This window comes from Equus quagga, chromosome 13, assembly GCF_021613505.1.
Source record: "Equus quagga isolate Etosha38 chromosome 13, UCLA_HA_Equagga_1.0, whole genome shotgun sequence".
NCBI lineage: Eukaryota > Metazoa > Chordata > Mammalia > Perissodactyla > Equidae > Equus > Equus quagga.
The window spans coordinates 82,281,613-82,306,085 of NC_060279.1; the positions used below are offsets into that span (position 1 = coordinate 82,281,613).

The following is a 24,473-nucleotide window of genomic DNA, read 5'->3' on the forward strand; positions in this document are numbered from 1 at the left end:
ATTCAGCAATCTCATTTCTGGGTATATATACAAAGGAAATAAAATTAGGATCTTAAAGAGATGTTTGCACTCTCTTTTTCATTGCAGTATTATTCAAAATAGCTAAGAACCTAAGTGTCTGTCTATGGATGAACGGATAAAGAAGATGTGAGATACATTTATGTATAATGGGAAACCATTCAGCCGTGAGAAAGAAGGAAACTCTGCCATTTGCAACAAGATGGACAGCCCTTGAGGGCATTTTGCTAAGAGAAATAAGTCACACACAGAAAGGCAAATACTGTGTGATCTCACTTATATGTGGAATCTAAAAGAGCTGAACTCACAGAGACAGAGAGGAGAACAGTGGTTGCCAGGAGTTGAGGAGTCGGGGAAATGGGGAGATATTGATCAAAGGGTACAAACTCCCAATTTGTGGCAAATATAAGGTGAATAGGTTCTGGGGATCTAATGTTCAGCATAGCGACTCTAGTTAACAATACTGTATTGTATACTTGAATGTCACTAAGAGAATAGATCTTAAATGTTTTCACCACACAAACAACACAAAAGGTAATTATGTGAGGTGATGGAGGTGTTAATTAGCCCTGTTTTGATCATCCTTTCCCACTGTACATGTACCAACTCATCACGTTACACACCTTAAACTTACAAAATGTTATATGTCAATTAATCTTAATAAACCTGGAAAAAAGTTCAGAGAAGTAAAAAGAGAAGGAAGAGCAGGAGTGGGAGGGAGGCAACCCGGTATAGAGTATAGAAACTCTCTCTTTCCTTTACCTGCATCTTTTCTGTAAGCTTAACATTGCGTCAAAATAGAAAGTTAGAAATCTCCATCTATGCAATGGCCACTTTAACTGAAAGAAATAGAAATATCATATAAAAACTTCACCAGAGGTTTAAACACAATGTAATATAATTTGACCTCATTATGAAGAAAACTGCTAGGAAAAGACTGTAAAGTCAATAGCATCTACAAAAACCTACACCAGTATTACACCCATTGCTCCAAGATTAGAATAGTTTCCTCATGTGAAGCAGCAAAAGACAGATTCCCATCCTTTCCACTACTTTTCGTTACTATCCTCTAGTTATAGTCCTATCTACAGCACTAATGCAAGAAAAACACAAACACTGAAAGATTTAAAAGGAGTAATCAAGGCTGCTCCTTCGTCTCTTTAAAATATTAGCTTCAGTATCATCTTCCTTATGAGACCTACTATGAATATCCTACTTAATGTTGCAGTGGACCCTTCTTTGTCCACTGAACGTTTCATCATCCACATTCTGCTCTTCTTTTCTGTTTTCCATAGAACATGACACCCTCTAATAAACTAAAGAATTTAACAACTTGGTTTTATTTAATGCTATCTGTTTCTCTCCATGAGAAGGTCGTTTCCGTGTTTTGTGTAATGATGTTCCAGTGTAGCCAGCGCCCAACTGACGTAAGAACTTCAATAAATATCTTGAAGAACACTTAAGGAGATGACATCACAGATTTCTGTTCACATGAACCACACAGCTATTCTTTCTATCTCTACTCATTTGCTGCTCTCCCTTCAATTTCAGCACAGTCAGGGAACTCAGCAACAGGAGGGAATCATATTCTGACACAAACTTCAAAGTGATTAATAATCCTAGATACAGAGATGCTCAGTTGCATTCTCTGACTAATTAGAACCCAGTGCCTTCTGGTCTGCTCAATGTTCCATGAGATTCATTTTTCTAAAAGAGTTTCGCAGGTAAATTGTTCCCCAGCTATTTCTGCAATTTTCAATAGAAAACTTGATAATTCAATATTAATTGCTTTCAGTAATTTATACAACCTGAAAATGTTTTTCAAAGATCATCTCAACTCCCTATGCAGGTCTTGTCACTGAAATTACAGGTGACTTGATAATCACTTCCCAACAAGGAGATGACATCATGGTGTCCCAAACCTTTATCTTGGATTCAGACACCCCTTTCCACACCTACACAGATGTGCCTGGGAATCCAGCGTCCTGATTGTAAATGTTACTTGGTAAGTGTCTATTTTTTTTTAGATAAATGTCAGAGTCATAGATTTATATCACTGAAAATCCAGTAAAACACACAGACATAAATCTCTCTCATATGTTTGTCTCATATGTTTTCTGGGATTGGAATACAATATATTTTTGTATATAGTGAGAAATGATGCTGCCTGAGAATATCTGCTGCGTACCACCCCTTCGCCCACCTGCTTGATGGCTGCCTGCCATCACTCCTCTTTCCTCACAGTTACAGCTTCTGTGAAATCTTGCTTTATTTTTCTCTGACGAAAGATGCTGAACCGCATAGCAGTCACTCTAAAGACTTCACACTGCAGGCATGTGCCCAGCACTTAGAGAATGATGCCGAGCTCCGGGCTCTGAGTAGTTACCTGAGGCCTGAGTGACAGGCGTTGGCATGAGCATTTGGTTTTGCTGTATTTTCTTGTGAGCCTTTTGTGCTAAATGGTGTCTGTAATGTTATAAGTCTAAAATTCCTGTCATCCATAGAAGAGCATTAATATTTATCTCCTGTTTAGAGAACTGAAAGTCTAGTCATTCTCCATTTAAGGAAAGGAAATGCTTATTTAAAGAACATTGTGCCTCCTGATCATGAGGTTTGGAAAAAAAAGGAATAATCTGAAACTTTCATCCTAAGATAGTAATATTACCCCTGCATTTAATGTAAGCAGAAGTTAAAATGGCCTTGCTATTTGCATTCTGTGACTAAGCTCTTGCTCTCTACTCTCTAAGATGTGTGTTTATCAACCTAAAAGATAAGAATAAAAACAATAAAATAGAATTCTGATTGGAGAACTTGTTTGATGGGGAGATTCACATCCCTCTTTCTAAGAGCAGGAGTCACTTCATTTAGATCCTCCCTCTTTGCCCTAAACCCTACAGTTGGGAAAATATCCTGATCCTTTATTGCCTGATCTAAAGTTTTAAGGGCTACAATGATCACTAACCACAGTAATTTCTGGATTTACAGGCTCCTGATGCAGGCTTTCCAATTATACAAATTTTATTTTAAAATGTTTTTTTAAATTTTTCCTTGTTCTCCCCAAGGCCCCCCAGTATATAGTTGTATACTCTAGTTGTAGGTCCTTCTGGTCGTGCTGTGGGACGCCGCCTCAGCATGGCTTGATGAGCAGTGCCATGTCCGTGCCCAGGATCCAAACCTGCCAAACCCTGGGCCACCAAAGCGGGAGCGCACAAACTTAACCACTCGGCCACAGGGCTGGCCCCTAAACAAATTTTATTAATTCGCATACCATGTCTTCTTACCTAAGTGTTTTAGATTTAAATTAATTTTATGGTGTCTCTTCCAAAAGAGTCTTGAATCTGTCCCTTTCTTGTAGTTTACCTCACTGTCCCATTGCTGTTATATATTTTTTATTTCATTAGTTACTCCCCAAATCTCTCTTTTCAATCTTAAGCGGTGTTTTAAAAACTATAAATTTAAACTTAAAAACTAGAAATTTTACTGTGAAATTTTAAGCAAATCAATGTATGTATAAATTGAAGGCAGACGTTCACTCTGACCTCCCCTATCCTGACCCTGTCCACCTGAGTGAGGCGTCTCCTCCACAATTAAATACAAACTGTTCTCTTTAGTTCATTCACTGAAATATAATTGAAATATATTTTACACAGGGCTTAATTCACCGAACCCTCAATTGCACAATCATTCTGGAAAAAAGGTTAGAGAAGATATCACATACAATTTTGTGTATTTGGCATTCTAAATGGTTTTGAAAAATTGAAAAAATTTCAGCAATAGTGTGTATATATATGAAACATTCAGTGTCATTTTCAATGTAATTTGGCTTTTTCTGATGTTTATGAAAAAATCATACTTTATAATGCATGATTTCTTTTTTAAGGGTTGTCCAGGGGCCGGCCCCATGGCCGAGCGGTTAAGTTCTCTCGCTCCACTGCGGCAGCCCAGGGTTTCGCTGGTTCGGATCGGACATGGCACCGCTCATCAGGTCACGTTGAGGCGGCATCCCATATGCCACAACTAGAAGGACCTGCAACTGAGATATACAACTATGTACCAGGGGGGATTTGGGGACATAAAGCAGAAAAAAAAAAAAAAAAAGATTGGCCACAGTTGTTAGCTCAGGTGCTAATCTTTATAAAAGAAAAAAAAAGAGCTGTCCATATACGTTGCCAAAAGAAGCACTGAGATAGTTGCCTCTTGTCCTTCTACATATTTAAATGTTTATTTTGAGTTTTATTTTTCTATTTGTTTTAGGAATCTTTCAGTAAAAGATAGCATAAAAGTGAAAATTTTAAAATTTTTTATAAATACAAATGTGCTAAAAATGTTTTAAGTCCCTAGGTTTGGTACACGCTTAGTAATACTTTTTCAAGCAAAATTATGGAAATAGACTGTAATATTTTTAGCTAAGAGATTAGACATTCCTGATGTTTAGATCTAGTATTATTTTCTCTATGATTAAAGCTGGAAATACATCTCTAAAGTGTTCAATAAATCTCCAAATATTTTAATAACATATATTAAATAAGCCATTTATACAAACTAATTCATCATTAACTTTTATCATATATAAACCTCTATGAACCTATCCAATAAATTCCTGCAAACACAGATGATTTGCAAGCTCCCTTGTTCTATTACATTTCTGGTTTTTGCCCGTAGCAAGCTGCAGTTATTATACTTTATATACAGTAAGACAAGTTCTTTTCATTAAACGGATTTTTTAAAATCTGTGTACTTTTCATATTAGTAGAGGAACTTCAGAAATTTTCATTGGAATTTTATTCAAACACATACCTGTTAGTATGAGCTGAATTATTAACATTGGACAAATTTCCATCTAGGACAACTGTTTTCTCTGCTGTTACTTAAGATGAATCCTATGATTTAAATACATTGTTTGGTTTTCATTCAATATTTCTCCCATATTACTTAATTTTAATGTTTTAAAAATTTTCACTTGTCCTTCACTAATGTATTTTTGCTTATACATTTAAGGATCCATTGCCTACATAAAGGAAAATTTTGGACTCTCTTTATTGGTGACTATTCTAAATTATATTATTGATCCTAACAACAATTCCTTTATTTTTCAAGTGTATGACCATTTCAGTTTTCAATCACGGAAACTGAAATACATCTCACAGCTATTATTCCTGCCATATTGAAACGATCACGCTGGGAAGATGGTGACTCAGCAAGGTGCTGTCCAGCATGCTGGTTTTTCGTCTTTGCACATGACAATGTCCTCATACTTCATCATCCACCCCTCAAACATCAGTGCATCCGGAAGAAGGAATATTCTCATGGGGAAGTCTCCCCCAAAACCTTGTTAAATTATTTTTTTATGATTTAATTTTGTAGCTCTGTATTTTTTCCCATGATAGAAAATATTTTTAGGTGACATCCACAGGTCTCATCCAAAACAGACCAGTTTTGTCTGCCCACACAAAGATTTCTTAACGGGAAAAACAGTCTGTGCCACTACTGCAGGAGACACAGCGGAGAGACATCCTCTATCAGTTTTCAGAATACTGAGTTGCTTCCCTAACATCTTCCAGCATTAACCTTTGCAATTATTTTTCTATCACTTACACCATAAGCATTTGGCTTATGTTTGTGAATCCTTTGGAGTAACAATTGCACCAAAATTGTGCAGCGGCAGCTTCTTCAGGTGGAATCCTGTGACCTCTTGAAGTAAGCTCAGCATTCTGAATTTCCTTACTTCTTTTATTTGACGAGAAGTTTCAAGATGATATTGAGAAGTTCCTACTCTAGACCTAAGATAAGGTTTTTTTCCCCAAGACACTGTGCTTTCTTCCAGTGAGTAACTGTTTTAAGAGTCCATAAACTGGCTGCTTTAATTAGGCATTGTTGTAGGGTTGTCCATCATTTCTAGACCTTTTTCAAAGGAAAGAGAAATGAAATGCATGTAAGTTTAAAATCAAATACTAAATGAGTGAGGATTGATTGTTCTTATCAAATGTAGGGTTTAGATTGCTATTCGAGTTATTTGGTTTCATATTTGCAGTTATGTTGCCTTACACAGAAAGACCGTTTCTCATTTATATTAACATACTTGTTTTCAAAATGTCTAGCAATACTTTATAGCAAAATATACAGGCAAAATTTAAGATTCATTCATTGCAGGTAGTTTTGCCTTCATTTATCTCTCTTATGGATATACGGTCAAAATTCTGTATTTTCAATTCACTTGAAGTATTTCCATTACATATAAAGACTACCAACTGGATATTCAATCAATTTTTTAACCTTTGAATTTAGTGTTTTTAAAACATTTACTTTGCTGTAATATTTATATTAAAGCAAATATTTAATAATTATCTGAAATATGTACATTTGTACAAATAAAACACTATAACAAGAGTTTTTCCTTAAAAGTCTACTTTTAAATTCTGCCCCATCCCATTTATGTTCTGTGCCTATATTTTCATCCCTCCATTTACTTGGGAAAACTCTAACATATGCTACACCCAGTCTTATACCTGGCTTCTCACTGCAGAAGGCATCCAGTTCATAACTGTAAGCCAGTAGAGAGATCCTCCTTACTCAATGTACAGGTGTAGACAACTCTGTTGTGCAGATGGGCCATAATGCATTCACCCAGTTCCTGTAAATAGATAGTCCAATTGTTTCCAAGTAGAACCTTCAGGAATAGCCTTTGTACATATAAGCACACGTACTTAATGCTCACTTAAATTGAGAAAGAATGTGTTAGGCTTAGCATGGGAGGTGATGGCAGCATATTCCTTTTTGTTTATTGAACTGACCATTCCTCTGACTCCAACTAAAATCATGTCCCATAGATATTGATGTGATGGCTTCTTCCAAGTGGGAAACGAGAATTATCTTAGTCGCTCAGATGGGGGTGGGAATCCTTGGAAACACCTCCCTCTTTTGTCTTTGTAACTTCACCTTGTTCACTGGACAGAAAGTGAGATGCACAGACATTATTCTCAGTCAACTGGCCTTAGCCAACTCCTTGGTGCTTTTCTCCAAAGGAATCCCTCATACAATGGCAGCTTTTGGATCAAAATATTTCCTGAATGAGGTTGGATGTCAATTTGTCTTCTATTTTCACAGGGTGGCCAGAGGGGTTGGCCTTAGCATTACCTCCCTCCTCAGTGGTTTCCAAGCCATTAGGCTTTGCCCCAATTTCTCTAGGTGGATGGAGCACAGAATGAGATCCTCGAAGTGCATTGGCTTCTGTTGTTTCCTTTGCTGGATCCTGCATCTTTCAGTAAATATCTTTGTTCCTTTCAGAATTACTGGTCCAACACACAGCAAAAACTTGAGTGTGAATACAAATTATGGATACTGTTGCGCACTGAATCCAGACCGATTTATGATGCTTCTAGTTGTAGTCATATTCTCCACAGTAGATCTTACATTTTTGGGTCTCATGACCTGGGCTAGTGGCTCCATGGTCCTTGTCCTGCACAGGCACAAGCAAAGAGTTCAACACATTCACAGCAACAGCCATTCTCTCAGACCTTCCCCCGAGGTCAGAGCCACACGCACCATCTTGATCCTTGCGAGCTCCTATTTCTCCACTTACTCCTTGTCTTCTCTTTTGTCTCTTTGGATGGCTCTATTTGTTATTCCAGGCCAGTGGGTGCTGGATACCTCTATAGTTCTGTCTTTATGTTTCCCAACATTCAGCCCCTTTGTGCTCATTTGCAGTGATACTCGTGTCACTGCGAAAATAGTTCTGTTCCATCTGCCAGGCAGGGAAAACACTTTTTGCTAATTTGGTTGGGACTGTATGACTCTATTCTCTACAGGAAATTCAACTAATCTTTTCCTCATTTGCTAATATTTAGGTGACTGATAATTTCAGATTCTTGATAGGAAAGTATTCTATGCTGACTGGTACAATCAGGTCCTAGAACTCATATTCCTATAAGATGTCTAGCATGAACATCATATACATTATTTATACAAAGATTACTCAAACTAACTGCCTTAGCTTCATCGACAGAAAAGTTCATGAAATTTTGAAGTAGGATAACAGAAGAAAATTTTTGAGCTTGGGGATTTGGACAAAATCTCTCACTCTGTGGTGGTTTGGTGTGTATAATAGTGGTAAGTTATATGTGACATGGAATTTGTCATTTATATCATTTTCAAGTATACAATTCAGTGGCCTTCAATATATTTGAAATGTTTTGCATCAATTACCACTGTTTATAAAACTTTTTTCTAAAATCCAACAGAAAATGTGTACCCATGAAGCAATAAGTCCCTATTCCCCCCTCTCCATCCACTCCCTGGTAATCTCTAATCTACTTCCAGTCTCTATGACCTTGCCTATTCTAGATATTTCTTATAAGGTGAATTATACAATGTTTATCTTTTTGTGTCTGGTTTTAATCATTTAGCGCAATGTTTTCAAGGTTCATCCATGTTGTGGTACGTATCAGAACTTCATCCCTTTTTAAACCAAATGATATTCCATTGAATGAATGTACCACATTTTTTAAACCATTCGTGTGTTAATGGACACTTGGGTTGTTTCCACCTCTTGGCTATTGTGAATAATGCTGTTGTGAACACTGGTGTACAAGTATGTGTTTGAGTCCCTGTTTTCAATTCTTTTGGGTGTATATCCAGGAGTAGAATTCCTGGGCGAATGACATTTCTATATTACATTTTTGAGGAGGTGCTAAACTCGTTTTCACACTGTTAAACTGGTTTTCACATTGCAGCATTTTACATTCTCATCAGCAATGGCTGAGAGTTCCCGTTTTTCCATAATCTTGTCAATACTTTTGGCTTTTTTCCCATAGTCATTCTGGTAGATGTAGGTTAGCATCTCATTGTGGTTTTGAATAGAATTTCCCTAGTGACCAAGGATATTGATGTCTTAAGTAATTTATTCCTGCTGTTTTCCACGATCCTTTCCCTCATCTATTCTCCCCTCTCTTCTGAGCTCCCATCAGTGTACAAACATGGACTGATACCTACTCCCTTGAAAGGAAACTGTCTGCCTCCACCACCTCCGTAAGCTCGCTCTATTCCATTTCCTGAGGCTCCCTGTCTCCTCTTCCCCACTGCCCATCCCAGTCAGTCTCACAGCCCATATGTCAAATTCCTTCCTCCACAGTCTCTCCTCCATTCCCAAATGAAGTCAGGGAAACCCATCTTTCTTCCAGTGAGTAAACTGCACATAGCAAAACAGATCTCCAACAGGAAGTAGACATCTCCTACTAGAAACAGAGATAAGGTATAACATAGCTTTAGCCTGTCATTTTATTTTCCTCCCCCCTTATTCAACTCACAAAATAATTTTCCTAACTCTAGTGTTTTTCTAGAAGGGGCTCCTACTTCAGATAAAGTTTCTCCCGACCTTTAAACAGATTGAAAGTTTCACGCTGTACTTGTGGGTTTCGTGTAGTCAGAGCTCAGCGCTGAGGAAGAGGCTGGAATTCCTGTGTGGGCCTGACAGAAAGTGGAATATGGACATTGAAGAAGCCTCAGAAATCTTTATGGGGTCACCAGGGTGTTAGCATAAAACTAAACTGTGCACGTGCAAGGTGAGGCTTCACAAGCACGGAGGGACGGAGAACTGCTGCTGGGGCTGAGAAGCGGCCGGAGGTTGCCGAGGCTGCACAGCGCGGGTAACGTTAGAATCCTGAGCGGCCAGAGGGGAGACATCTCCGTGAACATCCCGAGTGGCCAGTGGAAACGCCGGGAAGGCCTCATCTTGGGACTAAGAGGATGCCCTACTATTTATTAAAATTAGTTTTCGTATCAGATAATCCGTTAGTTTGAATAAAGTGCGGGCTCTCCCTTCTCCCATTTTCCTGAGTGAACCTGGTTAATTTTTTTCCTCTAAGAACAGACTTGCCCCAAGGCAGTAGAGCCGTATGTGATCTGAGGGCGCATCTGATAGGGAACAGCACCGGCTGGGCACAGTGAGTGTGGCAGGAGGGACGCGCTGGAACTGCAGTCCCCACGGCCAGGTCTCGAACCCCTCCTCGCGGGGTTCAGAGCGCCGATAGAGCGGCCCCGGGACGCGGAGGGTACTCAGAACAGCCACAGAAGGGGCTTCCAGTGCCGCCCCCGCGCCGCCGCCAGCCCCATCCCCATCCCGCACCCGGGAAACCCCGACGTCGCCCGCGACCCCCGGGCCAGCAGAGGGTCCCCGTGTGGGGTCGGGCTTCCACGCGAGCCCCAGACCCCAGCGTGGACCGTCGTCGGCTCCCTTTTGCACCCCTGCGGGGACAGTGTTGGTACTCGCAGGGCTGAAAGCCGCCGCAGCCACGCGGCCCAAACGCGACGGCCAAGACTCCGCGGTCCTGGTGCCGGGCGTCCTTCGGCGCGACCTGCGTTGCCGTGAGAACTACGTTACCCATAATGCCCGGTGACACGCGCCCAAGAGTGCAGTCAATGAACGCCCGGAAAACAGGGCGTTTCCGCTTTGGGACCGTAGGCTCGGGGCGGGACTTCAGGCATCGCTGTGGTGGCGGACACTTTGCCCTCCAGTCAGCGGCGATCTCAGTCCTTTAGGGGCTCGGCGTCGAGCTTCTGGTGACCAGACTAAGAAAGGGCTGGGAGAGGGGTGGTCCCCACTGCACAGCGGCTGGTCTGAGGGTCGGCGGCCGTGGATGGCCGCCGTGCGCGGGCCCTGGCTCTGTCGTCAGCCACTTAGGACCCCGCTTCGCCCCCGAGGCCGATGGCGGCGGCCGCGCGGAGGGAGCCGGCTCAGGTGAGCGCTCGGCTCCGGCCCGCCCCGCCCGCAGCGCAGGCCGAGCTCCAGCCCTCGGGCGGGCGCTGCTCCCGGGCCTGCAGCCCAGGCCCCGGGGCCGGGCCGGGGAGGCGCTCGTGGGAGGGGTCCCCATCTCTGAAAGCCAGTATGATGAGGTGTGACAGGCAGCGGGACCTGTTTGTGTAAAGTCGTGGAGGGGCTACTGACCCAGAAACATTCGCTCCTGGAACGGCAGAGTGAGGAGTTTTACTTTCAACCTCTGGTAGCCGTGGAGGGGTGTGAATAGAAGATGCACATCATCTGAGTTAGACTTTCACACCTCTCAAAGTTGCTCAGAGTTAGAACAGGCTGGAAAGGGGATGATAACACTGAGGCACGGGGAGATTGAGTCCTTGTCTAGGGTCACCCAGCTGTAAGAGTCAGCACTGAGGACTGAGGCTCAGAGATAATGCCGTCATCCCAGGTCACCTGGCTCCACGGTTGGGCAGGGATACAGGGAGGCCTGAGCCGGTGGGGCCCTGACCTGGTCACATCCCTCCAATGACCTCTCCCCTCCCACAGATCCCGGTGACTACGGAAGCACTTACGGACTGTACGCGGGTGAGTGAGTGGAGATGTTCCAGGCCCTCAGTGCTCCTGACCCCACCCTTTGTCTCTGGGCTTGTGTCCTGGGACTCTTCACCTGCCACTCTTCCAGTCCTTGGGCCTGGAGACCCTGCAGAAACCCAAAGCCAGGGTGGTAAATCCAGGCTGGAGGTTATATGGAATGGTTTCTATTGCGGGCGGCCAGTACAAGGAGATTTAAAAGATTGTTCCAGACAGAGATACCGGAACGTGCTAATGCTGGGAGTTGAGACTGAGCTTGTTCAGGGGACTGCAGTTTTCCTGTCTCCTGACTCCTGAGAAAGAAAGGAGAACTGAGAGCAGATGGGAAGGTGTCAGGCCTGGAATGGCTCCAGGGGAAGTTGAGTGTCTCTTCTGGAGGTGATGGGACAAATAGGAGGTTGGGGGTGGGAGACAGTGATCTGACCCAGGTCTCGGCAGGCTCTCTGTGGCTGCAGCATGGAGAGCAGTCTGGGGGCGTGGGGAGGCAACAGGAATAACACGGAAGAGGTGACTGCAGTACTTCAGGTGGGTGTTGGTGGTTGCACCAGGGTGGTGGTCCTCGAGGTGGGAGAACTGGTTGGATTCTGGATCAGTTTTTTAATTAGTCCCACCTAGAATTTCAGATTTTGAGGATGAAGCAGAGAAAGGTGGAGGCCAATGGTGACTTCAAAGTTTTGGGGTTTAGCAGCTGGAAGGATGGAAACTTCATTAACCAGTATATTAAAGTTGGTAGTAAGGTTAATTTTCCTTGAGGATATCAGTTTTGTTTTTGGCTATGTTAAGAGTCTGAGATGTTTCAGAGAACAATTAGTGGGTGGCCACACAGGTCTGGAACTCCGAGGAGGGGTTCTGTATGGACGCATCCGAAAGGTGGTGGCCACTGTCTGCGCTGGGGTGTAGCTGTGGGTCACAGTTGGGGGGGGGATCATGGTCATCATGGTAATGGTATTAGCAGCCCAGCAAGGGGAAGGTGGGGTTAGGGTTAGGGTCTCATGCTTGGGTCCCTGGGTGGGCTGGTGGGCATCACAAACACAGCTGAGGGAGAGAAGTGGCTGTGGGAAGGCCGTAGGAGAGGAGATGATCTGTCAGGTGGCCAAGGCTTCCATGGGAAGTGTAGGCATGAGAGGAATGCGGAGTAATCGAGACAAGATGACAGTGAAGCCAGGATTAGTGCTTATTCACTGCTCTGTGGGCTCTCCAGGATTTTGTTGTGATCTTGGTGTGTCTGGGGTGTTTCAGTCAGACTGGCAATTTAGCACAGGAGTGCAATTCACCATCTGGGTAAGTCACTGGGCCTGGGGTGGAGGACCTCTAGGGCTGGGCTTTGAATGATGATTAGATGGAGAAAGGGAGGCTGTGACTGCTGAGGGGACATCAAGTGCAGCACAAGTGGAAGAGAGCCATGGGTGTCTGAGATCTGCAGGTGGTTCTCAGTGGCTGAGATTGAAGCAAGGAGCAGAATTGGGCAGGGAGGCCTTCAGAGCAGGTTTCGTCCCTTCTGCCAGTTGGGATCATCGGTGGTCTGGGTAGTACTGGATCCAGTTTGAATTTACCAGCACCGTCTGGATGACATGTGCTGAGTAACATTGGGGAGGCCGGGGAGATGCCTGTGGTGTGGGCAGAAGGGTAGAAGTGGCTGCTGGAGTGAGACTCAGAGAGAGGTGTGGTAGATAGAGTGACAAGGAGAAAGAGTGTGAACTGAAGGACCTATGGCCATGACATTGAGGACGTAAGAGTGAAGGGCGAGCCCACATTTGGTTGTGTCTGAGAGGCACAATCTGGGGGACTCCAGAAGAATTGCCTACAGGGGGCCATACACCCTAGCGCCAGGCCCACTGTTAGATGGTTTCTCCCTGCCCATCTGCCTGTCGTTATTATGAGCAGACACGCTAGTCATGATGCCGTGAGAGGAGGGCAGGCATCTGTGGCACCAGGGCCAATATTTCCTCTAAGGTGGGGATTTTGGGAGGAGGGTGAGCAGAGGTTGGATGTGTGGGTAGAGGAACTTGGGGTCCTAGGAGAGAAGTTGATCATGGAATGATCTGTCCGCATCATGGCAGGACTGTGTGACCTTTGAGGACGTGGCCATCGACTTCTCCCAGGAGGAGTGGGGGATCCTAGATGAGGCTCAGAGACGCCTGTACCACGACACAGTGCTGGAGAACTTTGCACTTATAGCCTCTCTGGGTAAGGCCCTTCACCCACCCCAGTGACCTGGTCCCTCTCTGTCCTCTTTTCCCCCAGAGGCAGCTCTGTTCTTGCCACAGCTGGACTGTGGGCTCTGCTAACTTCCCCACTTCCTATTCTTGTGTGCTATGGATGCCAGCGCTGAGCTGTGTGCGCTGCCCTGAGCAGCCAGAAGTCCTTTTGCCCCAAGGTGTGCAGGAGAGGGCCTGAGATTCAGGCATCTGGCAGTCAGCCTGATGCATCTCTCCTTGTTTGTGCTCTCACTGGCAGGAGGAAAGTATGCATGGCACTTTGTGTTGCAAGTTCTGATTGAGTTAGTCGTTTTAATAATATTGACATTGGGTATCAAGTCCTGATGGATAGGGCCACAGCATGCGGGTTGTAGTCCATGAGGCACCTTTTAGTTTTTCCAGATTTAAGAACAGGCACGATTGGGCTATAGAATGGGGAAGCAGTGAGGATAATCACACCTTTATTTATTAGATTTTATATAATAAGTTTTAATCCTTGAAGGCCCTGTTTTAACTTACATTGGGCTGTATTAACTGTTTTTACTGAGTAGCCTATGGGGTGCTGTCTTATGAAGTCAGTTTGTGTCAAAGACTTATGTTAATTTAAATTTATCATCATCATGTTAGAGCATCTGTGCTCAGTATGGGATATTTTCGGGTAGTGGGTGCTATGACATTGGGAAATTTAGGAAAGGCTACAGTTCAAGTGAGGCATATCTGTTTTTCTCTGTTTTATATTTGGTTACTTTCCTAGCAGTATGGGGGTACCGTGAGTAAAAGGAGCGGGATCCCCAGGTATAATTTGAGCCCCACTAATGATTATGTTTTTGAAGTTTGGCTGTTGGTGCCTTTTAGTAAATGTTTAAGGTTATTTATTTATTTTTTTATTTATGTTTAAACCATTTTATTGAGGAATGATTAACATGTAAAAAGCTGTACATATTTCATGTATACAACTCAGCGGGTTTGGGGATAAGTATATACCCTTGAAACCATCATCACCATCAAGGCCTAAACATATCCATCGCCTCCCAGAGTTTCCTCCCATTTATTATTTATTATTTCTACCGTTTATTATTATCAGTATTAATTTTTAATAAATTAGGTAGGTGTGGTAAGAATACTTAACATAAGATTTCGCCTTGTAGCCAATGTTGACTGTGCATTACAGTATTGTTGTCTGTAGACGCTGCTGTGTAGCAGATCTCCAGAACTTATCATCTTGCTAATTGAAACTTTGTACCCTTCAACCACCATCTTCCCGTTTTCCCCTTCCCCCAGCCCTGGGCAAGCACCATTCTACTCTTTGCTGCTTTGGGTTTGACTGTTTTAGATTCCACGTATAAGTGAGATCATACAGTATTTGTCTTTCTGTGTCTGGCTCATTTCACTTAACTTAGTGCCCTCAAGATCCATCCAAGAAGGAAATAGCAGGATTTCCTTCTTTCTCATGGCTGAATAGAATTCCATTGTACGTATATATGACGTTTTCTTTATCCATTGAACTGTCGGTGGCCGTTAAGGTTTTTCTGTATCTTGGCTTTGTGATAATGCTGCTGTGACCGTGAGAGTGCTGGTATCTCTTGGCGAACTTGATTTAAATTCCTGTGGATAAATACCCCAAAATGGGATTGCTGGATCATATAATAGTTCTGTTTTTAATTTTTTGAGCAATCTCCATACTGTGGTCCATAATGGCTGTACCAATTTACATTCCTACCAAAAGTGTACTAAGTTTCCGTTTTCTCCACATCCTTTCCTACATTTGTTATCCTTTGTTTTTTTCTTTTAATAATAGCCATCCTAACAGGCGTGAGGTGATATCTCATTGTGGTTTTGATTTGCATTTCCCTGATGATTAGTAATGTTAAGCACCTTTCCGTATACCTGTTGACCATTTGTATATCTTTGGAGAAATGTCTATTCAGGTCCTTTGCCCATTTTTTAATTGGATTACTTGTTTTTTTGCTATTGAGTTGTATGAATTCCTTATATAGTTTGGCTATTAACCCCTATCAGATACATGGTTTGCAAATATTTTCTCCCGTTCTGTAGGTTGTCTTTTCATTTCAATAAAGTTGTTGATTATTTCCTTTGCTGTAGAGAAGCTTTTAGTTTGATGTAGTCCCAATTATTTATTTTTGCTTTTGTTGTCATATCCAAAAATTCGTTGCCAAGACCAATGTCAAGGAGCTTTTCCCCTATGTTTTCTTCTAGGAATTTTATGGTTTCAGGTTTTATATTTGAATTTTTAATCCGTTTTGAGTTGATTTTTGTGTATGGTGTAAGATAAAGGTCCACTTTCTTTTTTTTGCATGTGGACATCCAGTTTTCCCAGCACCATTTGTCAAACAAGCCACTGTTTCTCACTTTGTATTCTTGGCCCCTTCTCAAAGTTTAGTTGACCGTATATTCATGGGTTTATTTCTGTGTTTTCTATTCTGTTCCATTGGTCTATGTGTCTGTTTTTATGCCAGTACCACACTGTTTTGATTACTGTAGCTTTGTGACATAATTTAAAACCATGAAGTGCAATGCTTCTGGCTTTGTTCTTCTTGCTCAGGAATACCTTGGCTATTCAGGGTGTTTTGTGGTTCCATATGAATTTTAGGATTGTTTTTTCTACTTCTGTGAAATATGCCATTGGAATTTTTAACAAGATTACATTGAATCTGTAGAACGCTTTGGGTAGTATTGACATTAATTAAGAATATTAATTCTTCCAGTCCATGAATGGAGGGTATCTTTCCATTTATGTGTGTCATCTTTAATTTCTTTCATCGATGTTTTATAGTTTTCAGTGTACAGATCTTTCACCCTCCTTGGTTAGATTTACTCCTAAGTATTTTATTCTTTTTTGATGCTATTGTACAAAGGATTGTTTCTTAATTTCCTTTTTGCATAGTTTGTTGTTAGTGTATAAAAATACAACTGATTTTTATATGTTGATTTTGTATCCTGAAACTTTACTGAATTCATTTATTCTAACAGGTTTTTGGTGTAGTTGTTAGGGTTTACTGTATATAAGATTATGTTATCCACAAACAGGTAATTTTACTTTTCCTTTCTGGTTTGGATGCCTTTTGTGTCTTTTTCTTGCCCAATTTCTCTAGTTAGGACTTCCAGTACTGTGTTGAATAGAAGTGGCAAGACTGGTCATCCTTGCCTTGTTCCTGATCGTAGTGAAAAAGTTTTGAACTTTTCACCATTGAGTATGATGTTGGCTGTGGGCTTCTCATATATAGACTATATTATATTGAAGTACGTTCCTTCTATATGTATTTATTGAGAGTTTTAATCATGAAAGGATGTTGAATTTCGTCACGTGCTTTTCCTGTATCTATTGAGACAATCTTATGATTTTTATCCTTCATTCTGTTAATGTGGTGTATCACATTTATTGTGTTTGTGGAAATATCTTTTCATCTCAGGGATAAATCCTGGTTCAGCATGGTGTATGATCCTTTTATTGTGCTGTTGAATTTGGTTTAGTAGTATTTTGTTGAGGATTTTTGCATATATGTTCCTCAGGGATATTGGTCTGTAATTTTCTTGTGTTGTAGTGTTCTTATCTGGCTTTGGTAGGAGAGTAACACTGGCCTTGTAAAATGATTTTAGATGTGTTCCTTCCTTTTCAGCTTTTTGGAGGAGGATTGCTGTTGAAGGTTTCATAGAATTCACCAGTGAAGCCATCAAATCCTTGGATTTTCTTTTTTGGGAGGTTTTTGATTACTGCTTCAATGTCCTTACTCATTTTTAGTCTGTTCAGATTTTCTACTTCATCATGACTAGGTCTCAGTAGGTTGGTTGTTTCTAGGAATTTATCCATTTTTTCTTCTAGGTTGTCCAATTTGTTGGTGTGCAATTGTTTATAGTAGTCTCTTATGATTCTTATATTTCTGTGGTAATAATTTTAATGTCCCCTCTTTCATTTATAATTTTATTTGTTTGAGTCTTCTCTCTCTTTTTTTTTTTTTGCTTACTCTAACTAAAGCTTTGTCAATTTTATCTTTTAAAAAGAACTCTTAGTTTTGATCTTTTCTATTGTTTTTCTAGTCTCTTTCTATTTCTGCTTTGATCTTTATTTCCTTCCTTCTGCTAACATCAACCTTAGTCTGTTCTTCTTCTAGTTCCCTGAGGTGTGAAGGTAGGGTGCTTATTTAAGATTTTTCTTTTTTTCTTAATGTAGATATGTATCTGCTATAACCTTCCCTCTTAGGACTGCTTTTGCTAGATCCCATAAGTTTTGTGTATTGTGTTTCCATTTTCATTTTTCTCAAGATATTTTTTGATTTCCCTTTTGATTTCACCTTTGACTCATTGGTTGTTTAAGAATGTGTTGTTTAATTTCCACATATTTGTGAATTTTCCAATTCTCCTGTTACTAATTTCTATTTTCATCACGTTTTGGTCAGAAAAGATACTTGATATGATTTCAGTTTTCTTAAATTTGGTAAGACTTGTTTTGTAGTCTACCATATGATCTATCCTTGAGAATTTTCCCTATGCCCTTGAGTAGAGTGTGTATTCTGCTGCTGTTTGATGGAATGTTCTATATATGTCTGTTAGGTCCATTTGGTCTATAGTGTTATTCAAGTCTACTGTCTCACTGGCCATCAAGGTTTTTTAAGATATCAAAACATCATATTATACAGAAAGTTAAAAAAAATGATTAATGTTCTCATACCATAGTCAGCATGACTCATCAGTATTTTTTTTCTTTCAGTTTGTTGGCATGGAACAGAGAATGGAGAGACACCTTTTGAGCAGAGTGTTTCTGTAGAAGCTTTATCACAGATCAGGACTCCAAAGGTAGGTCCAGCCACCCAGAAGGCTCACCTCTGTGAGAAGTGTGTTCCAATCTTGAAAGACGTTTTGCACCTGGCTGATCTACCTGAGCAGAAACCATACTTGGTTGGGGCATGTGCAAACCTACACCAGCCTCAGAAGCATTCCAATGCAGAGAAAAGGGACGTGGATAGAGCATCATTTGTAAAGAGCTGTATATTCCATGTGTCAGGGAATCCCTTCACCTGTAGAAAGACTAAAGAGGAGTTCCTGGTCACAATGGGCCTTCTCCAACACCAGATCATTCCCAACGGTGAGAAGTCAAACAAAATCACCAAGCATGGAGAGGCCTTTCATGGTGGAAAGAGTCATTACAAGTTGCGTGAATGTGGGAAAGCTTCCAGCCACAAACACAGTCTTGTTTACCACCCAAGAGTCTCCACTAGAAAAAAAGTTTATGAGTCTAGCAAATATGGGAAAGCCGTCCACTGTAAGTACTTACTTGTTCAGCTCCAGAGAGTCCACACTGGGGAGAGACCTTATGAGTGCAGTGAATGTGGGAAATCTTTTAGGCAAAGAGCCACCCTCATTATACACCAGAGAGTTCACACTGGAGAAAGGCCTTATAAGTGTGGTGGATGTGGGAAATCCTTTAGTCAATGCTCCAACCTTATCGAACACTGCAGAATTCATAGTGGAGAAAGGCCTTATGCATGTGAGGAATGTAAGAAAGCCTTTGGGTGCAAATCCAATCTTGTTCGGCACCAGAGAACTCATACTGGGGAAAAGCCTTATGAGTGCAACGAATGTGGGAAATTCTTTAGACAAAGCTTCACCCTCGTTCAACACCGGAGAATTCACACCACAGCAAGGCCTTATGTGTGTGTCCAGTGTGGGAAATCCTTTAGTCAAAGAGCCACTCTCATTAGACACCAGAGAGTTCATACTAGTGAAAGGCTTTATGAGTGCGGGGAATGTGGGAAAGCCTTTGGATCCAAATCTAAACTCGATCGGCACAACAGAAGTCACACTGGAGAAAGGCCTTATGAGTGCACTGAATGTGGGAAATCTTTCAGACAAAGCTACAGCCTTGTTGAACACCAGCGAATTCACAGTAGAACACGGCCTTTTGAGTGTGGCCAGTGTGGGAAGTCCTTTAGCAGAAGAGCCATCTTCACTAAACACCAGAGAATTCATACTGGAGAAAGGCCTTATAAGTGTGGTGAATGTGGAAAATCCTTTAGTCGAAGCACTAGCCTTATTCAGCACTGCAGTATTCACACTGGAGCCAGGCCTTATGAGTGTGGCCAGTGTGGGAAATCCTTTAGGCAAAAGTCTGTTCTCATTCAACACCAGGTAGTTCACACTGGAGAAAGGCCTTATGAATGCAGCAGATGTGGCAGATCCTTTAGCCAACGCTCCAGCCTCAATCTCCACCGAAAATTTCACACCATGGAGAGGCCATATGAACGCAGGAAATATGGGAAATCCTTTACTCCAACATCTAACATTTAGTGCCAGAAAGTCCACACTTGGGAAAGGCCTCAGACCTGAAGGAAATGTGCTGTCTCCTTGTTCACTGTAATGGCACTAGATGGCTTTTGTGAGGGAGCCATCTGCCTGAAGTTGAACCTCATACTTCCAAACATGCAGAGGGGTGAAATTCCCATGGAGTTCAGACATATATGAGGTTTATAGGAGCTGCATTGCACACTCTAAACTCCCCGGGCCCTTGCCAGAGTTACATGACTTCCAGTCTCTCTGGTAGAAGCCATCTCAGCTCTACCACCTTGCACAGTGTTTCTTGGTCACCCCGATGTGCTAAGGCAAAGCAGACTTCTGTGCTGTCACTCTCCCAGTCCCTGAAGGAAATTTTGACTAGCATGTGCCTTTACAGCAATTTCCTTTTTCTGATTGATTCAGTATGAATATGACCTAGTTTGGGCTAAGGGTGGGCTCTGCTGGAGGCTTGCAGGGAAGGCTTTTTCTTCTTCATGGGAATTGTTGGTCTCACATGACCCCTGTTGATTTTTCCAGCCTCCAAGTCATCAACTGGTAACTGTCTGCCTCACCGTCCTCTGGTTTGTGCTGTAATAAAATTCTTAATGTTTAATCTACCTTTAATCTTGCGGGTTACAGGCACTGTTTTTGGTGGGTAGAAAACAGAATTGGGCTCCATTTGTGTGAAGGGATGGATGGCTTTTGTGGGCCTTCAACTTAGTGTGCGCCTCAGCAGGGACAGTATGACAGAGAGTAGTTCTCATTCCAGTTTTGGCCTAATTTGCATTGCTGCTCAAGACCTAGGAACCAATGCGTTGCTTTGTGGTCCTGATTTGTGTCCTGGATTTCTCCATATATTTTGAGACCATAGGTCACCCTGAGGAGGGGTCACTTGCTTTGGCAAGCTCCAGTGCCTTTGGGCATGGCATGAATTTCTTCTCTTGTTCCCCGGGGGGTGTCACACAATGCCCAGCACTGTTGAGGGGAAGCTTTTCACCAGGCTCTACAAAGGAACCAAGTGTCCTGATGTCCATATTTCTGTAGGCTCTGTCACTCATCAGACCAGAGGAGCCAGGTGTGAACCATGATTGGTACTGAAATCCTGGGTGTGATTAATAGGCAGTGAAGAGCCTGCAGCAAAACAGATGGACTGTGCCCCTTCTGAAGGTACGTCCACAAATCTTCCAGTGACTGTGGCTGTGAGGAATCACAGGACCTCCAGACTGTGCATCTTTTGCAGCTGAAGTCATTGTTAGAACAAATAATCTGAAGGTTTTGTGAATTCCAGTTGTCTTTCCAGTCTGTTTACCTCAAGTCCATTGCTGTAAAGGCAGGGACATGAGGACAGAGAATGGAGGGCCTGTTGTCCAGGAATGTGGCTTTTATGATCCAGCCAGTGGTCCTGTTGTCTGTTGTCCCAGATTGGAACAGCCTCCAGTGCTCGTGCCCTGATTCATGACTGTCCTTCCCCAGGAATAAGGAGAAATAGAGTGGAGACGGCTTAACAGTAGAGTGGAGTGGGTTAGTAAACCTTCTGGTTTCCAAAAAGAGTGAGAGATCTAGATTTTTTAATTTTGAACTATTTTTTAGAAACTTTATTGAGGCATAATTGACATTCAGTAATCTACACGTATTTAAGGTGTACAATTTGAAAAGATTTGTCTTACTTATAAACCCATAAAACCATCATAGTCACGGTAATGAGCACATGCGTGATTTTCCTTGTGCCCTTTTATAATCTTGTCCTTCCTAGGCCTACAGGAGTCCAATGATTTCCTTTCTTTAATAACAGATTAGTTTGCATTGCCTAGAATTTTACATGCATTGGATTATGAAGTGTTTACTCTTTTTTTCTGATATTTTTCACACTGCATAATTATTTTGAGATTCATCAATGTTGCTTGTATGAAGAGTTCACTCTTTATTGTTGAGTAGTGTTCTCTATGCATATGCCACTGTTGTTTATCCATTCATCTGTTAATGGGCAGCTGCATTGTTTCTAGTTTGCTGCTTTTAGAAATAAAGCTGCAGTGAACAGAGGCATCCAATTCTTTCTGTGGATATGTGTTTTATTTCTCTTGTGCCAATACTTCAGAGTATGTGAATGTTTCAATATTTGAGAAACTGCCACACTCTGATCTAAACTGGTTGTACCCATGTTCCCACCAATAGTACATGAGAGCTCCTGTCTCTCCACATTCTGCCAATACTTGGTATTCATTGGTCTTTTTAATTTTAGCTGTTTTAGTAGGGGTGTAATGGCATCTCACTGTGATTTTAAGTGCAGTTCTGTGATGCTTCATGACATTGGGCATTTTTTTGTGTGTTTGCCACTTGTATATCTTTTTTAATGACTTAATGCCATTTGCTTATTTTTCAATGGATGTTGGCTGATATTTTCCTTTTCATTAATAAATAAAAAGACATATGTATAACAAAGACATTTGTTGGAACTTCACTCATTCTTCAGCAGTGATATGTCATCTTTGCTAAATAGAAGTATTGTTTTTGAATACTATAAGAATATTTTCTCAATTTTTTGTGCTAATCACAGTATAAATTCAGTAAAATAAGCAAGGCTTGTTTTGTAGTGTTGGTCAGTTTCTGTGGTGTATATACTCGCATCCTGGCCAATTTTAAGTTGCCAAAATGATGTCACTAAACCTGGAGCTGGGAAGAGACATGCAATAGCACAGCATTGTATTCTGTTCCCACCACATGATGCAGTGGTCACGATAACCTCGGGAAGATATGTAAGAGTAAGACAGACTAAAATAATTTGGAAGTGACAACTTTTGAGTATTTACTACATTTACTTTAAAAATAGCTTCATGGAAGTATAATTGTCTTATAATAAATTGTGCATATTTAAAGTGTACAATTTGTGTTTTGATACATGCTTAAATCCCTGAAACCAAAAATTTCCTCTGTGCTTTTCAATCCATCCCTCCTAACATAAAATTGATAAAAGCACATCATCTGCCCTTTGTAATGGATATTTTCAAACATGTGCTTGAAAGGAATGTGTTATAAAGCTCCGTGGCCTCATCCCCAGTCCATTATCATTGATCAATTCATGGCCATTCTTGTTTCATCTGTCACCACACACATTACTGAATTGTTTTACTTAGAATCCCAACATCTTGTCATTCAAAGCCTAATCTCTTCAGAATGCATTTCCAAAACATAAGGACTCTTTCATAATCCTAATAACTTTTTCAAACAAAATATTTGAAGTGTCATAAAGTATATTGTCAGTGCTCAGGTTTTTTCGGTTTTCCCAAAAATATGATTATTCTTTAAGGCAATCAGACCCAAAATGAATCTCTATGACTTTTAGTAGATGTATCTGGTAAGTCTCTACTAACTTACAGATATCACTTCATTTTTAAATTCTTGGACCAGTCATTTGTTGAAGTTGCTTAGTCGTTTGTCCATCAGAATTTGCCATGTTCTGGATTTGGGTTTTTTTGCGTCTGTCTGAAGCTGTTTACCATGCTTGACCCTCCCATATTTCCTGTACACTGGATGGTAATGAGATGGATGATTGAGGTCTACTCCTGGTAGATAAATATGTAAGAGTGACACACCTGGAAACCCATGCAGTGTGACAGTGTGTTTTGCTAGAACACTGCAACTCAGCCTGGAAACAAAAGCATGTCAGTTACCATATGTTGCAGATGTCCCCAGGAGAGTGGGAGAGTGCATTTTCGTGTCTGGTAGTGTCACTGCAGCATATCCTAGAAACAAACATATCTCGAACCCTGTGCAACAGGTATGTGAAACTGACACCTCAACACAGCCTGTACACACATGTGCATTTACCACATCCACAACAGAAAACAAGTGTGACATACGTGGGACACCCAGCCAGCTTATGCAAAGCACACGAGGGACCTGTGAGACAGGTACAGGTACCGATACACCATAGGAGTTGTGGCCACATGAAAGCACCAATACCGCACAGAGATTTGTGAGACAGGCAGGTGATAAGGATGCCCCAGGGCCTGGTGTGTGGCTTGCATGCGCATACATGGAGACTGAATATGCACACAGACAATGGCCAGACCATGTATGAAAATAGAACTGTGACCCACATCCTCTGTAGTAATCAACCCACAATGCGCAGGACTTGGTGAGTAGTTGTTAGCTTCCTAAAATCTGCCCCCACTTCTGACTCAGGACCAACTAGAGCAAGCCAAATGTGTTCCCCTAGCCAATCACATAGGATGTGTTGCTGCTAGTTAGCCCGCCTCCAGCCTCCCCATGCTAACGGCCTCCGTCAGGGAGTTCCTGAAGCTGTCTCTTCTTTCATCATCAAATTTTCCCATATTGCTGTCTGCCTTTGAGTGTCTGCCAAAGCAAGCGACGGTGACTGTCTTGCTGTAGCAAACTGTGAATAAATAGCCTGTAGCTTTTGCTTGTGCTCATTTGTGATGGTTTTCATTTATTTCTGCAACATGCACACACATACAATCACACAGTCTCCATGTACTGAGTGTCACAATGTGGGGACTGTGTGGTTTGGAGAGAACCACTCTCCCCATCATTCTACAGGCTTGATGAAGCACTGATGGGGGTCAGAATAGGGTGCAGGTGCACACCTTGGCACAACCTGGAGGCTCACAGTT

At 41.8% G+C, this 24,473-nt stretch overlaps 2 protein-coding genes across 2 annotated transcripts; both read left to right on the forward strand.

The window, feature by feature from the left end:
• The first annotated feature begins 6,856 nt into the window (after positions 1-6,856).
• On the forward strand, positions 6,857-7,789 carry LOC124249899 (vomeronasal type-1 receptor 1-like). The gene has a single exon (XM_046681435.1). It carries the CDS (start codon positions 6,857-6,859, stop codon positions 7,787-7,789), a length of 933 nt encoding a protein of 310 aa, XP_046537391.1.
• A 2,701-nt stretch (positions 7,790-10,490) lies between these two features.
• On the forward strand, positions 10,491-22,626 carry LOC124249893 (zinc finger protein 416-like). The gene is made up of 4 exons (XM_046681414.1): positions 10,491-10,750; positions 11,312-11,350; positions 13,417-13,543; positions 18,281-22,626. Exons 1-4 carry the CDS (start codon positions 10,718-10,720, stop codon positions 19,855-19,857), a joined length of 1,776 nt encoding a protein of 591 aa, XP_046537370.1. The 5' UTR covers positions 10,491-10,717; the 3' UTR covers positions 19,858-22,626.
• Positions 22,627-24,473: the final 1,847 nt, after the last annotated feature.